Source organism: Balaenoptera physalus (genome assembly GCF_965194825.1).
Source record: "Balaenoptera physalus genome assembly, chromosome: 5".
Lineage (NCBI taxonomy): Eukaryota > Metazoa > Chordata > Mammalia > Artiodactyla > Balaenopteridae > Balaenoptera > Balaenoptera physalus.
Window position 1 is genome coordinate 2,988,659 of NC_138884.1, and position 13,110 is coordinate 3,001,768.

At 42.4% G+C, this 13,110-nt stretch overlaps 1 protein-coding gene and 1 pseudogene across 3 annotated transcripts in view; both read left to right on the forward strand.

Moving 5' to 3' along the window:
- Positions 1–13,110, forward strand: part of ETFDH (electron transfer flavoprotein dehydrogenase) — a 37,425-nt gene that overhangs the window by 8,223 nt on the left and 16,092 nt on the right. For both annotated transcript variants that reach the window (XM_082461740.1, XM_082461741.1), the window contains exons 2-6: positions 6,496–6,636; positions 7,186–7,415; positions 9,397–9,478; positions 9,917–10,035; positions 12,287–12,364. In XM_082461740.1, coding sequence (XP_082317866.1) covers positions 6,496–6,636; positions 7,186–7,415; positions 9,397–9,478; positions 9,917–10,035; positions 12,287–12,364 — 650 coding nt within the window. The remainder of the gene's footprint in view (positions 1–6,495; positions 6,637–7,185; positions 7,416–9,396; positions 9,479–9,916; positions 10,036–12,286; positions 12,365–13,110) is intronic.
- LOC309660796 (protein Hikeshi pseudogene) lies at positions 1,711–3,952 on the forward strand (annotated as a pseudogene). Its single transcript has one exon. The product of its transcript is annotated as a protein Hikeshi pseudogene (transcript).

Consider the following 13,110-nt stretch of genomic DNA (forward strand, 5'->3'; position numbering starts at 1 on the left):
TTACAAATCCATGCAAAAGCCTTTGTTGATCTTTACTATTTGTTGTTCCATATTTAGAAATTTGTTCGTATGCAGATAGATGCTTCATTCTATTGATAAGATTGCTCTATAACCCAGGAATTTGTTTTAGGAAATTAACACCAGAGATTTGCAGGTACCTGGATGATAGTTAAAATTGTAATTAGGAAGGTACCTATCCCATTAACTACTGTGTATTAGCCACTTGCTTTGTGTAAGACATTCTAGATCCTACACCGTAGTATTTCCAAGGCAGAGATTGACCGTAAACTTCAGAGCCGGTGGAGTGGGGAGAGTTCATAACTTACTGAATTCAAACACAAAGTAGACAGACTCCAGAGCCTATTCACTTAACTGCTGCCTTTTTCTTGTCTTTTTGTTTTGTTTTCAATTAATAAACTTTATTTTATTTAGCAGCTTTAGGTTGAAAGAAAAATTGAGTGGAAGGTACACAGAGTTTCCATATAACTTTCTCCCTTTCCCCGTTACCATCTTGCACTGGTGTGGTACCTTCGTTGCAATTGGGGAGACGTTATTATTAAAGTTCATAGTTTACATTAGGGTTCACTCTGTGTGTTGGACAGTCTGTGGGTTTTGACAAATGTGCAATGATGCGTATCCACCATTAATTACATTGTCATACAGAAGAGCCTCGCTGCCCTTCCTCCCTCTTCCTGAACCCCTGATACCCACTGGTCTCTCACTGTCTCCATAGCTGTGCCTTTTCCAGAATGTCCTAGAGTTGGAATCATACAGGATGCAGCCTTTTCAATATGCGTTTCCATTTCCTCCGTGTCTTTTCATTTTTTAGCCCTGAATAATATTGCATTGTATGGATGTACCACAGTCTGTTTATCCATTCGCCTATTGAAGGACATCTCCCAAGTTTTGATCATTATGAATAAAGCTGTTATAAACGTTCATGTGAAGATTTTTTTTAAATCTGGATGTTTTGTTTTATTTTACTGTGATAAGAACACAGCATGAGATACACACTGTTGACAAAATTTTAAATGTACAATGCATTATTGTTGACTAGAGGTAAAGTGTCATTCAGGAGGTCTCTAGAGTTTGTTCATATGGCTTGACTGTGGTTTTTTGTGTGGATGTTAATTTTCAACTCATTTTGGCAATTGCAGTTGCTGGATCCTACGTTAAGAGTATGTTTAGCTTTGTTAGAAACTGCCAAACTGTCTTCCAGAGTGTGTGTACCATTTTGCGTTCCCACCAGCAGTGAATGAGCGTTCCTGCTACTCCACATCCTCTTAGCGTCTGGTGTTGTCCACGTTCTGGGTTTTGGCCATTCTAATAGGTGGTTAGTGGTATCTCGTTTTAATTTGCAACTCCCAGATGACACAAGATGTTCAGCATCTTTTCTTTTTTTTTTTTTTTTTTTTTAATAAATTTATTTATTTATTTATTTATGGCTGTGTTGGGTCTTCGTTTCTGTGTGAGGGCTTTCTCTAGCTGCGGCGAGCGGGGGCCACTCTTCATTGCGGTGCGCGGGCCTCTCACTATCGCGGCCTCTCTTGTTGCGGAGCACAGGCTCCAGACGCGCAGGCTCAGTAGTTGTGGCTCACGGGCCCAGTTGCTCCGCGGCATGTGGGATCTTCCCGGACCAGGGCACGAACCCGTGTCCCCTGCATTGGCAGGCAGATTCCCAACCACTGCGCCACCAGGGAAGCCCAGCATCTTTTCCTATGCTTATTTTCCATGTGAATATCTTCTTTGGTGAGGTGTCTGTTCAGATCTTTAGCCTGTCTTTTGAGTTGTTTGTTTTCTTGTTGAGTTGTATGAGTTCTTTGTGTATTTTGTATGTCAGCCCTACATCTGCTATGTGTTCTGCAGATATTTTCTTCCAGCCTACAGCGTAGCTGTTCATTCCCTCATGTTGGCCTTTTGATGCTTTTGATTTATGATTCTAGCCTGCCTTTTCACAGAGAATTACACTTAAAAAAAGCACTAACCTGTTTAATAATATCATGAGTCCATCGTAAATAAGTACTCTAATAAAGGGAAATATAAAAAGGACTGATAGTCAGTCAATAAATATTTGTACCTATATATAGGCTGACACTGGGATCTAGCATACAAAAAGAAAAAGAAATACTTTAGGAGTATTCTGTCTTCTGGGAAACACAGACAAATAAACAAGACGGTTATGTTTATATCATTTTTTGGTCATATAGATGTATTAAATTTTTAGTTAAGTGATCTTATGATTTTTGAGATTTTTTTGCCGCACTTAGAAAAACCTTTCCAAATTCAAGGTTCTTTAAAAAAAATTACAGTTGTTTTCCCCATAATCTTTTTTGTGTGTGACTGTAAATGTTCTTTTTTAAGCAACAGTTTTATTGAGCTACAAGTCACACACCATACAATCACGTCATCTGAAGGATACGATTCAGTGGTGGTTAGTATATTCACAGAGTTGGGCAACCGTCACCACAGTGTGTCTTAGAACGTTGCCATAATCCCAGAAAGAAACCTCGTACCCATTAACAATCACTCCTCAGCCCCTCCAGCCCTAGGCAACAACTACCCATCCACTAAGGGACATTCGGGTCGTTTCCACTGTGGGGCTGCTGTGAATAACGTACCTATGAACATGTGCAAGTTTTTGTGCAGACGTATGTTCTCTTTTATCTTAAGTGTATACCTGAGGAAGGAGAGGTCAGAGGTCACGGGGGCAGGAGGCGTTCCCGCCGCTGGCCTAGTCGCTGTGTAGCAGAGGGGTAGGCACCCTCCGCCACGTTCTGGAAGGTTCTTGGGTTCGACTAGGGCAGCAGCGCCAGGACTTCGGGTCTCTGCTGGCTGAGTGGAGCCGCCACCGTGTTTGGCCGCCTGGTGGCGGGGAGGCTGGTGCAGACAGCTGCACAGCAAGTGGCAGAGGATAAATTTGTTTTTGACTTGCCTGATTATGAAAATATCAACCGTGCTGTGGTTTTTATGCTGGGAACAGTCGCATTTCCTGAGGGATGGAAGGATCTGTCTACTTTTCCTATCCTGATTCCAATGGAATGCCAGCATGGCAACTCCTAGGATTCGTCACGAATGGGAAACCAAGTGCCGTCTTCAAAATTTCAGGTCTTAAATCTGGAGAAGGAAGCCAGTACCCTTTGGAGCCATGAATATTGTCCGAACTCCGTCTGTGGCTCAGATTGGAAGTTCAGTGGAATGATTGGCAGTCTGGCTCAGACCTGTGTAGGTGACGCTGCTGTGTCTGCAGTTGACTCGTTCACTCAGTTCACACGGAAGATGTTGGACGGCTTCGACGGTTTCGCTTCGTCATTCGATGTCTCTCAGGCCCAGGTGACACCAAGTCCATCTGAGGTGTTCATTCCGACAAATGTGGTTCTGAAATGGTATGAAACTTGCAAAGATGACTAGCACAGAACCCTCTCTTTTGGAAAACATAATTTGAATAAAATAATTTTTAATGGAAAAAGTGTATACCTGTGACTGAGTTATATGGAAACTGTATGTTTAACATTCTGAGGAACTGCCAGACTGTTTTCCAAAGTGGCTGCACCATTTTACTCCCCCGCCAGCAGTGTACGAGGGTTCCAATTTCTCCACATCCTCACCAGCACTTGTTATGTCTTATTGATTATAGCCGTCTTAGTGGATATAAAGTGGTATCATGTTGCGGTTTTGATTTGTATTTCTCTGATGGTTAATGATATTGAGCATCTTCTCATGTGCTTATTGGACATTTGTTTATCTCCTTTGGAGAAACATCTATACAGATTCTTTGTGTGTTTTTAATTGGGTTGTTTGTCTTTTTATTATTAGAAATGAGTTCTTTATATATGCCAGATACAAGTCCCTTATCAGATATATGACGTGCAGATACTTTCTCCCCTTCCATACGTTATCTTTTCCCTTTCTTGTTGGTATCTTTTAAAAATAAAAAGTTATCATTTTTATGAAGGACAGTGTATCTGTTTTCTCTTTTGTTGCTTGTGCTTTTGGTGTCCTAGCTAAGAAACCATTGCCTAATCCAAGGTCACAAATATTTACACCCTTTTTTTTTTGAGATAGCACGAGGAGTTCCCATACACCCTTCACCCAGCTTAACTTCATATCCGTAGAACAGTTAGTAAGAAATTAACATTGGTGCAGTACTATTAACTGAACTACAGACTTTATTCAGATTCCTTTTCTGTCCAGGACCAAGTCCAGGGTCCCACATTGCTTCAGCTGTCACGTCTTCTCATATCAAGTCTACTTCAGTGTGGTAATTCCACTGTCTTTTCTTGTCTCTCATGACCTGGACACTCGCAGTGTGGACTGGTCAGGCATTTTGTAGGAGGTCCCTCGATCCGAGTCTGTCTGGTGATTTCTCTCGATTAGACTAAGGTTGTGGATTTGGGGGAGGTGTAGCACAGAGGTGAGGAGCCCTTCTCACCACATTACATCATGTGATGCCAGTATGTCTTATTGCTGGTAATGTTAGACTTGATCACTTGGTTAAAGTGTCTGTCATATTTCTCCACTGTAAAGCTAGTATTTGTCCCTGCCACACTCACCTTGTTGGAAGCTAATCCCTAAGTTCAGCCCACACTCAAAAGCAGAGAATCAAATAATTTGTGGATCTATCACCATAATCTTTTTTTAAATTAATTAATTAATTTATTTTTGGCTGCGTTGGGTCTTCGTTGCTGTGCACAGGCTTTCTCTAGTTGTGATGAGAAACTCTTCGGGGGCTACTCTTCGTTGTGGTGCGCGGGCTTCTCATTGCTGTGTCTTCTCTTCTTGCGGAGCACGGGCTCTAGGCGCACGGGCTCAGTAGTTGTGGCTCACGGGCTTAGTTGCTCCGCGGCATGCGGGATCTTCCCGGACCAGGGCTCGAACCCGTGTCCCCTGCATTGGCAGGCAGATTCTCAACCACTGCGCCACCAGGGAAGTCGTCACCATAAACTTTTATACTTTGACTTTTCCTGTTAAAATCATTGATCAAATGGAATTCATTTTCATATAAGGAGAGAGGTATACTTTTTTCCAAATGTTCTACCTGTCTCTGACCATTTAATGAGGAACTGTCTCTTCTTCCTTATTTGAAATGGCGTCTTTATCATATGACAGATCCTTAAGTGTATTCCGTCTATTTCTAAACTCTTTATTCTGTTCCTTTGATTATTCCATCCCTTCTCCCATAACAGACTTTTAATTATTTAAGCTACAAATATAAGTTTTTATATCTTTCAGGGCTGTTCCCAAGGTGGGATTCTCTGCCCTTCTTTTATTAAGGGAAGGATCGCCGTGGAGAGGAGTACCAGAGAAGGGAGTGAGAAATTGAAGATACAGGAGTTAGGGGGGTCTTTGACGTAGGAATGTCTCTAAGAAGATGGGGAGGGTTAGCCTCGCCATCCAGGTGGAAGGATTACTCTAAGTGAGGAGAAAAGACATCTCGTTATTATAACCTGAGAGAGTGAACACAGGACGGACACAATACAGATTACATTAGACGTTCTTGCCAGGAATTGAGACAGTTCCCACCTAATTGCTTCTGTCTTTCTGTGAGGTTTGATGTGCTTGGTTTCAGGTAAGGGAGGGAGGAGATAGAGGTGAAGGTTTAAGGACGACAGAGGTTTAATGAGCGTTCTTGCAGATAAATCTTTGCACACGTCTGTTTATTTCCATGAAATCCTATCTGCTAACTCAGAGAATAGATACATCTTTGAGGCTCTCAGAAGATGCTGCTCTATGGCAGGGTCCACTTAATTTAAGAGGAAGCTGACCGTAAAATGCAGTTTGCCACCTCGTCCCGGCATAACCATTAGTACTGCCTCTTATTACTTCCAAAGTATCCGGTTTAGGTGATAAATTACATGGTCATCCTATTTATAGATGAAGCTTGACATGAGGTAAATTGAATAAATTAGTTTATTAGATACTTTTAAAATGTTATAATTTGAAAACACTGCTTTCTGAGGAAAAGCCAGCTGAATTCACCTAGGAAAGAGACAATTCACAGCTAAGGGCTCTGCAGCGTAGATGTAACCATTGACTGACAGTCGGCAGTGTTGACGTGTCCAGAAGATATACATGTTTCCAAAGAGAAGGCATCACGTGGACTCGTACAGTTTCAGGTCAAGGTGGTACCGTAGTGGGGGAGTTCCCTGGCGGTCCAGTGGTGAGGATTCGGCGCTTTCACTGCCGTGACCCTGGGTTCAATCCCTGGTTGGGGAACTGAGGTGCCGCAAGCTGCGTGGCGCGGCCCAAAACAAAACAAGATGGTACCTTAGTGATCACCTGGTAGCCCTTTACTTTTTCGAATGAGGAGACTGAGATCTATAGCAGTTAAGTGATCCGTTTAAGGTTTTAGGGTAATTAACAGAGAACCAAACAGAAGCCAGATCTGATCCCCAGTCGTAGATTTTTTTTTTTTTTTTTGCTTTAAAAAATTTTTTTTCAATCTACTCCTGAGAAAAACGAATTAGAAAAATAATACTGTTCATGATTTTTGTACAGCATACCAGTGCTTTCATGCCTTACAAATTAAGAAAAATTATCTACCTCTGTGTGCTGCAAGATGGTCTTCAACTTCTGTGGTACCTCGAATCACTACCCACTATACTGTTCATCCCCGGGATAAGGACAAGCGATGGGAAGGTAAGTAGTCATTTCTGTAAAATTGTTGAGACTTTTCTAGACAGTTTGTATCATTTTGTGGAGGTAAATACTATATTTTTCACGATAGTGTAAAATCATCTAATAATATTTTATAACTTTACAAAATCTGTTACATATTAATATTTAGATAAGCAAATGCTTGCAAACTTATAATAATAAATCTCAGTAATAAAAGTTGGTTTATGGAAGCTAAAATAAGATACGTCCTCGAACAGAACCTAAGAGAACAATAAACTAAGACAGTAATGGACTTAGTATAATTCTCATGGGAAGCAGAGGGGTTATTTCTATAAATAATGCTCTAAAGGATAGTGGGTACTTGTAACCCAGCCTGTAATTTTATCAGGTAATAGTCATCCCAGAATTGATATGTGGGTTTTTTTGGAGTATAGTTGATTTACAGTGTTGTGTTACTTTCTGCATTACAGCAAAGTGAGTGGAATCTGAAAAAATGGTACAAATGAACTTCTTTGCAAAGCAGAAATGGAGTTACAGATGTTACCTATGTTTAAACCCTCTCCCCTCCAGGGGTGAACATGGAGCGGTTTGCAGACGAGGCAGACGTGGTAATTGTGGGTGCCGGCCCTGCGGGCCTCTCAGCAGCCGCTCGGCTCAAGCAGCTGGCGGCCCAGCACGAGAAGGACATCCGCGTGTGTCTGGTGGAGAAAGCTGCTCAGATAGGCGCACACACACTCTCGGGGGCTTGCCTGGACCCACGAGCTTTCCAAGAGCTGTTCCCAGACTGGAAGGAGAAGGGAGTATGAAAAGTAGTTTTTTATACCCAGTCTCGTCTTTATTGCATCTCTGTTTCCAAATGAAAGGAATGTGGAAAACCTTTCACCCAGTTCTGTCTCTTAGAGGATACTTGTAGATAGGTTTTTAATTTTAAAAGGGCCAAAAAATTTGAATCATATCAAATATAGTTAAAATTTTAAGCTATTAACTCATTTTTATTTAATGCCTTCTGCACATAGTATTTGTGAACTGGATTTATGAGAAGGTATTATCTTGAGAAGATCTTTGAATAAATACAGCTTTTTGATTTTGAGGGTATTTCCTAACTTGTTCCATAGGTGTTTATATCATTGTTCTTAATAAAGTGTTCTATAACTTTTCTGGGACATTGCAGTATCTAAAGCCAAGGAGGATAATTTAATCTAATTTTCTAAGGAAATACATTAATAAGACCCCTTATAACGCAAGCAGAAAAGTCACTGGTATGATACACAGAGAATCAAGTGCTAGTTTTACTGCAGTCATCATTTGTATGACCTTGGTTAAAATATTGTACTCTATGCATCTCAGTTTTTTTCTTCTGTAAGATGGGGGGTTTTTTTGTTGTTATTTTATTTATTTTTGGCTGCATTGGGTCTTCATTTTTGCACGCGGGCTTTCTCTAGTTGTGGCGAGTGGGGGCTGCTCTTCGTTGCGGTGCGTGGGCTTCTCATTGTGGTGGCTTCTCTTGTTGCAGAGCATGGGCTCTAGGTGCATGGGCTTCAGTAGTTTTGGCTCGTGGGCTCAGCAGTTGTGGCTCGTGGTCTCTAGAGCACAGGCTCAGTAGTTGTGGCTCACGGGCTTAGTTGCTCCGCGGCATGTGGGATCTTCCCGGACCAGGGCTCGAACCCGTGTCCCCTGCATTGGCAGGTGGATTCTTAACCACTGTGCCACCAGGGAAGCCCTGTAAGATGGGTTTTATTACACCTGTTCAAGGTATTCAGTGTTAGAATATTTAGTATCTGTGAACATAGTCTGTAAAGATGGTTAAAAAGCAAAATTCATCTGAGTAAATTTAAAGATCAAATGGGCTTTATTCAGTGATTCTGGGCAGCATCCCATCTAGCACACAGAAGGAGCTCCAAGGAGCAGCGGAAAAGGAAAGGTTTTTACAGGCAGAAAGGGCGTGGGGCACGGAAGTCATAAGCAGAAGGGTTATTTCAGGGTATTCCCTGGAGGTCCAGTGGTTAGGACTCTACGATTTAAAATTAAAAAAGGGGGGGAAAGAGTTAGTTCAGGCACTGTCGCCTACCAGGCGGGGCTCCAGGTGGTGCCTCACGAGGGCTGGTAGAGAGGCCGACGGGTAAGATTACATTCCTTGGAGAGGCCGGGACTGAATGAGGTTAAGGTCAGGGCTGGGTTTGCTGACGTGGGGCTTGCTTAGCACAGGGACGATGCTCTTCTTTCTAAAGCAGTGAGCTCCTGGAAACTAGAAACGCTATAACTTTGCCTAATTAACTTTCTCTCTTCAGTGTTACATCAAAAATAGGTATCACTGAATTATTATTGACACAATAGCAATTCTAATAGAAGAAGTTTTTCACATCAAAGCCTTATGAAGCCAGGCAGAGCCAATCCATTCCATACCTGTTAATTGCCTTTATCCGGAGGAAAACTAAAACTCTTCTCTTTCCATGGAGCAGGAAGTTACAGCAGGTGCCTAGGCACCTCCCACAGAGGCAGGGAGACAGGAAGACAGCCCCCCTGATGTTCACTTTCAAAGGTGGCTCCAGGGCCCCCAGCAAAGACCTTCCTGGGATGCAAACTGGCTTATTTAGGTTTAAAAAGATTCCCATGCATCTCAAAGAGACAAAGGATTTACAGTGTCAAGTTCTCCAAAGGAAGTGATGGAAGAAACGGGAGGAGGATAGTTCTCTTTCCTTTTTGACACAGTAGTTTATGATTTGTATTTACCTCACAAATATGAACTAAAAAAGTCCTTCTCTCTCCTCCTTTTGCTTCCAGGCTCCACTTAACACTCCCGTAACAGAAGATAGATTTGGAATTTTGACAGAGAAACATAGAATTCCTGTGCCAATTCTCCCAGGTGAGGAATGATAAATACTCATAGACTAACAGAATTCCACAGCTGGAAGGAGCTACATTTCATCGGGTGGAATCCCTTCCTTTTACAGATGAGAAAACTAAGGCCCAGAGACTCGAAGGACTTAACCAAAATTTCACAGCTAGCTTGTGGGGAAGAAAGCAGGCCTAGAGCCCAGTGCTTTTGTCTTCCAGTCTGGAAGAACTGAGATAGTCTTGTAAGGCAACCAGGAATTTTTAGTCTGTAATGTCGTTTTCTATGTAATTATTTGAACTCTAGACCAGAATTGTTAGAAAATAAATTGAAATAATGGCCATAAGATGATGTGTGTGTATTTATGTAGAAATTAGACACTGATTAGAATTTCTAAATTAAGTATTTCTGTTTTTGAGATGTCAGACTCTAAAAAGTCAGACTTCTAAACCAAGCATGTATCTGTAGGTCTCCCAATGAACAATCACGGCAATTACATCGTGCGCCTGGGACACCTGGTGAGCTGGATGGGCGAGCAGGCGGAAGCCCTGGGCGTGGAAGTGTACCCCGGCTACGCGGCTGCGGAGGTTTGTGCAGCCCTGTTCTTAGTGCTTATAGGGCGCGGTCTCTGTTTCTCCTGAAAAGCAACCACGATGGGTACAGAGGTAAATAGATGTATATTTTCAAAAAGCCATAGGATTTTAGAATTGCAAGATCAGAAGAAATCTTAGCAAGAACTCACCCAAGAGCACTTGAAGTCCTTGTCGCCACATCAAGTGACTGTCCAGCTTAGGACTGAACACCTTCAAGGATGGAAAATATCTCCGATGTTTGGTTTGTTGGTGAGACTCCCTTCCTTAAGTTGAGGAGACGTTTATTTACTGTTTTATACCGTGCGGAACAAATCTGTGCCCTCCTCCAGGGAGAACTCTCCAGTTATAACTATGCCCTGCTCTCCTTCCCCACCTTCGCAGGTGGCTTTTCTCTTCCCAGTTGAATAGTCCCCATTCTTGCAGCCACCACATTACATATTTCGAGTCCCGTCAGTATTCTCCTTGCCCTCCTCTGACCGCATTCCCATTTTCTTCCCTTTCTAAGTGGCACCCAGAATGCCTGCACTACTTCAAGCCTGCTGTACAGCAGGGCCATTACCCTCTTCATTCTGGAAACTGTTCTTCCAGTAATTTCCTCAAAATAACTCTTTTGGCAGCCACATTGGACTGTAGCTTCTCACTGAATATTATTGGGGAAATTATTAAAAATAAAATCTCCTGCCAGCCCAGAAAAATCACCTCTACATACTATAAACAAGAGTGAAACAGTTTTTTTCTTGCCAAGACTGCAGTGCAGCTACAGGCCATCTGCTAGGGAGGTCGCTGAGACAGAAAGAAATCTCACCCTTTTACAGAGTCAGGCAGATACAGTGCATTACATGCACGTTAATCGTCTCTATCCAGAGGACAAATAAAGCGTCCTGTATCTTTGTGACAAGCGGGAAGTGACAACGCGGAGGCCAGCACAGAGCCCAGACTCTTCCCCCAGAGAGAGGGAGACCGGCCACCATCCTCCTCCATGGTCACACCTCAGATGTGTCCCCGAGTACCCAAGAAACACATTGCTGACATACAGACCTGGCAGGAGTCTTAGCTTTTAACATGACTCCCATATATCTAAGAGAGACAGAGAAAGGGTTTACAGTTAAGTTTTCTAAAGGAAATGCTAAAAAAAATCTGGATGGGAGAGCGAGTTCTCTTGTTTTTGGCACAAGTGAAAATTGAAAAACTTTATTTTTACCTGTACAGTATATAAACCAAATAAAACACATGGTCCCTGCATTATTACACTTGCCGCTACTGATTTCTGGTTTCCCAGTTCATGCACATGCATTTGGTTTTGCATTTCTCCCAATTAAACTGTGTTCGACAGGAATCAAAGTCACAAGTAGGTGTTTTGTAGCATCCACGATTTTCACTTTTTGAGTGTAACTGCACACGTGTCCGCACGCGTGCACTCTCTCTCCCTCCGTGTCTCTCTCTGTCTCTCTCTGGTGCCCTGCAGCTCTCCTCTCCTCCCCAGGTTTTGTACACCGAGGCCGTCTTCGGGTCCAGGCCATAGCCACATACTACTGTGGATTTGTTTTCAAGGTGTCACATCCATTGCTGCTGGTTCTTGTTTCGCCTCTCCTCTCCCGTGCTTTCTGCTGAGATTCTAGTGTACAGTTTGTTCTTTCCTGTCCAAAGAGCATTTTCCTCCGGAGGAAACAGAAACCAAATAAGAGAGAGAATTGTTATTTCTCATCTCCAGAATCATACCTTTGACCAGTTTTCCCTCTTCTTTGTGGTCCAGAAATAAACTTTAATCACCCTTGGGCTGCCTTCAGCCCCTCTCTGTTTTGTCTTGTTGTTTGGTCTCTTGGTTTGGGGTCTGGGCTCACTGGGGACAGAGGCTTCCCCGACACTGTCCTCAGCCGCCCACCTGACGGTCCAGCCTGTCACGGGCCCTGACCCCAAGTTCTGTGCACATGCCTTTGACCCCTGAACTCGGCAGAGGGCTTCCCGCTGCATCTTCCCGGCTCCTTCGTTGTCCTCTGGCAGCTCTCCCTGTTCTTCCTCACCAGGTCGGGGCATTTCCTTCATTTCCAGCTGTTTGAGCTGTGTTCTGTTCTGTCTAGAAGGGAGTATCTTAGAAGCACATCGCCTTTTTTGCTGGAACGTTCTTAAGCCTTTGTCTCTATAACCTTGAGAACAAGTTCACCTTCTAAAAATTGAAGGCTGTTTATTGTTTCTTTGCAAGCGGTTGTGAATCCCTAGGTGATAACCAAACGTGTTTTCATTCTAGGTCCTTTTTCATGAAGACGGTAGCGTGAAAGGAGTTGCCACCAACGACGTAGGGATACAGAAGGATGGTGCGCCCAAGGTATGCACGTGAACAGTTCTGCGTGTCGCAAACTGACAGTGAAAGAGAAAGAATCAACTCACACGCAATAATTTAGTCTTGCTACAAACTGCACATTAATTAAGTGCATGTTAGAACATTAGTTATTAATGTGGAATTTTTCTCATTGTTAAAAAATAGAGAAACATCTTTGAACTAACCATAATTTAGGCAAGTAGATATAACATGTTTAACAATAATTTTCTTAAAAGATAAAAACATGACATACAAATATAAAACAAACATGGGTCAAAGATTTTATTTCACTCATTAATTAATGAGGGAATCAGTAAGATGTTACAACCAGTTCAAGGAGAATCAAAAACCATGCACACGTGGGTCAGCGGCTGGGCCACCTCCACGGTTTCCACTTCTGTGGACAAGAGTCATTTGCATTATTACTGTCAGTAATGCTGATGGAGTCTTTGACCGGATTTTGACATCTTTTGGTAAATGCAAAACTGATTGCCTTCATCCATTTCAAAATAGGCCTGGATGGCCTTCTGGTTTTCACAACTTGTTATTTTTGCATTTGTAAAAGAAGAGCTCCTAAGACATGGATCTCACGCTCTGTAAGATCCCTTGGAAAGGACAAGGAAAAAAAATACCTTGCTTTCCTATGATAACAAGAACAAAACACAAATTAACATCTTGATAAATTAACTTGCCTATTCATGTTTATTTGTGGATTGTCTTAATTTCTCAACTAGATTAGAACCTCCATGAAG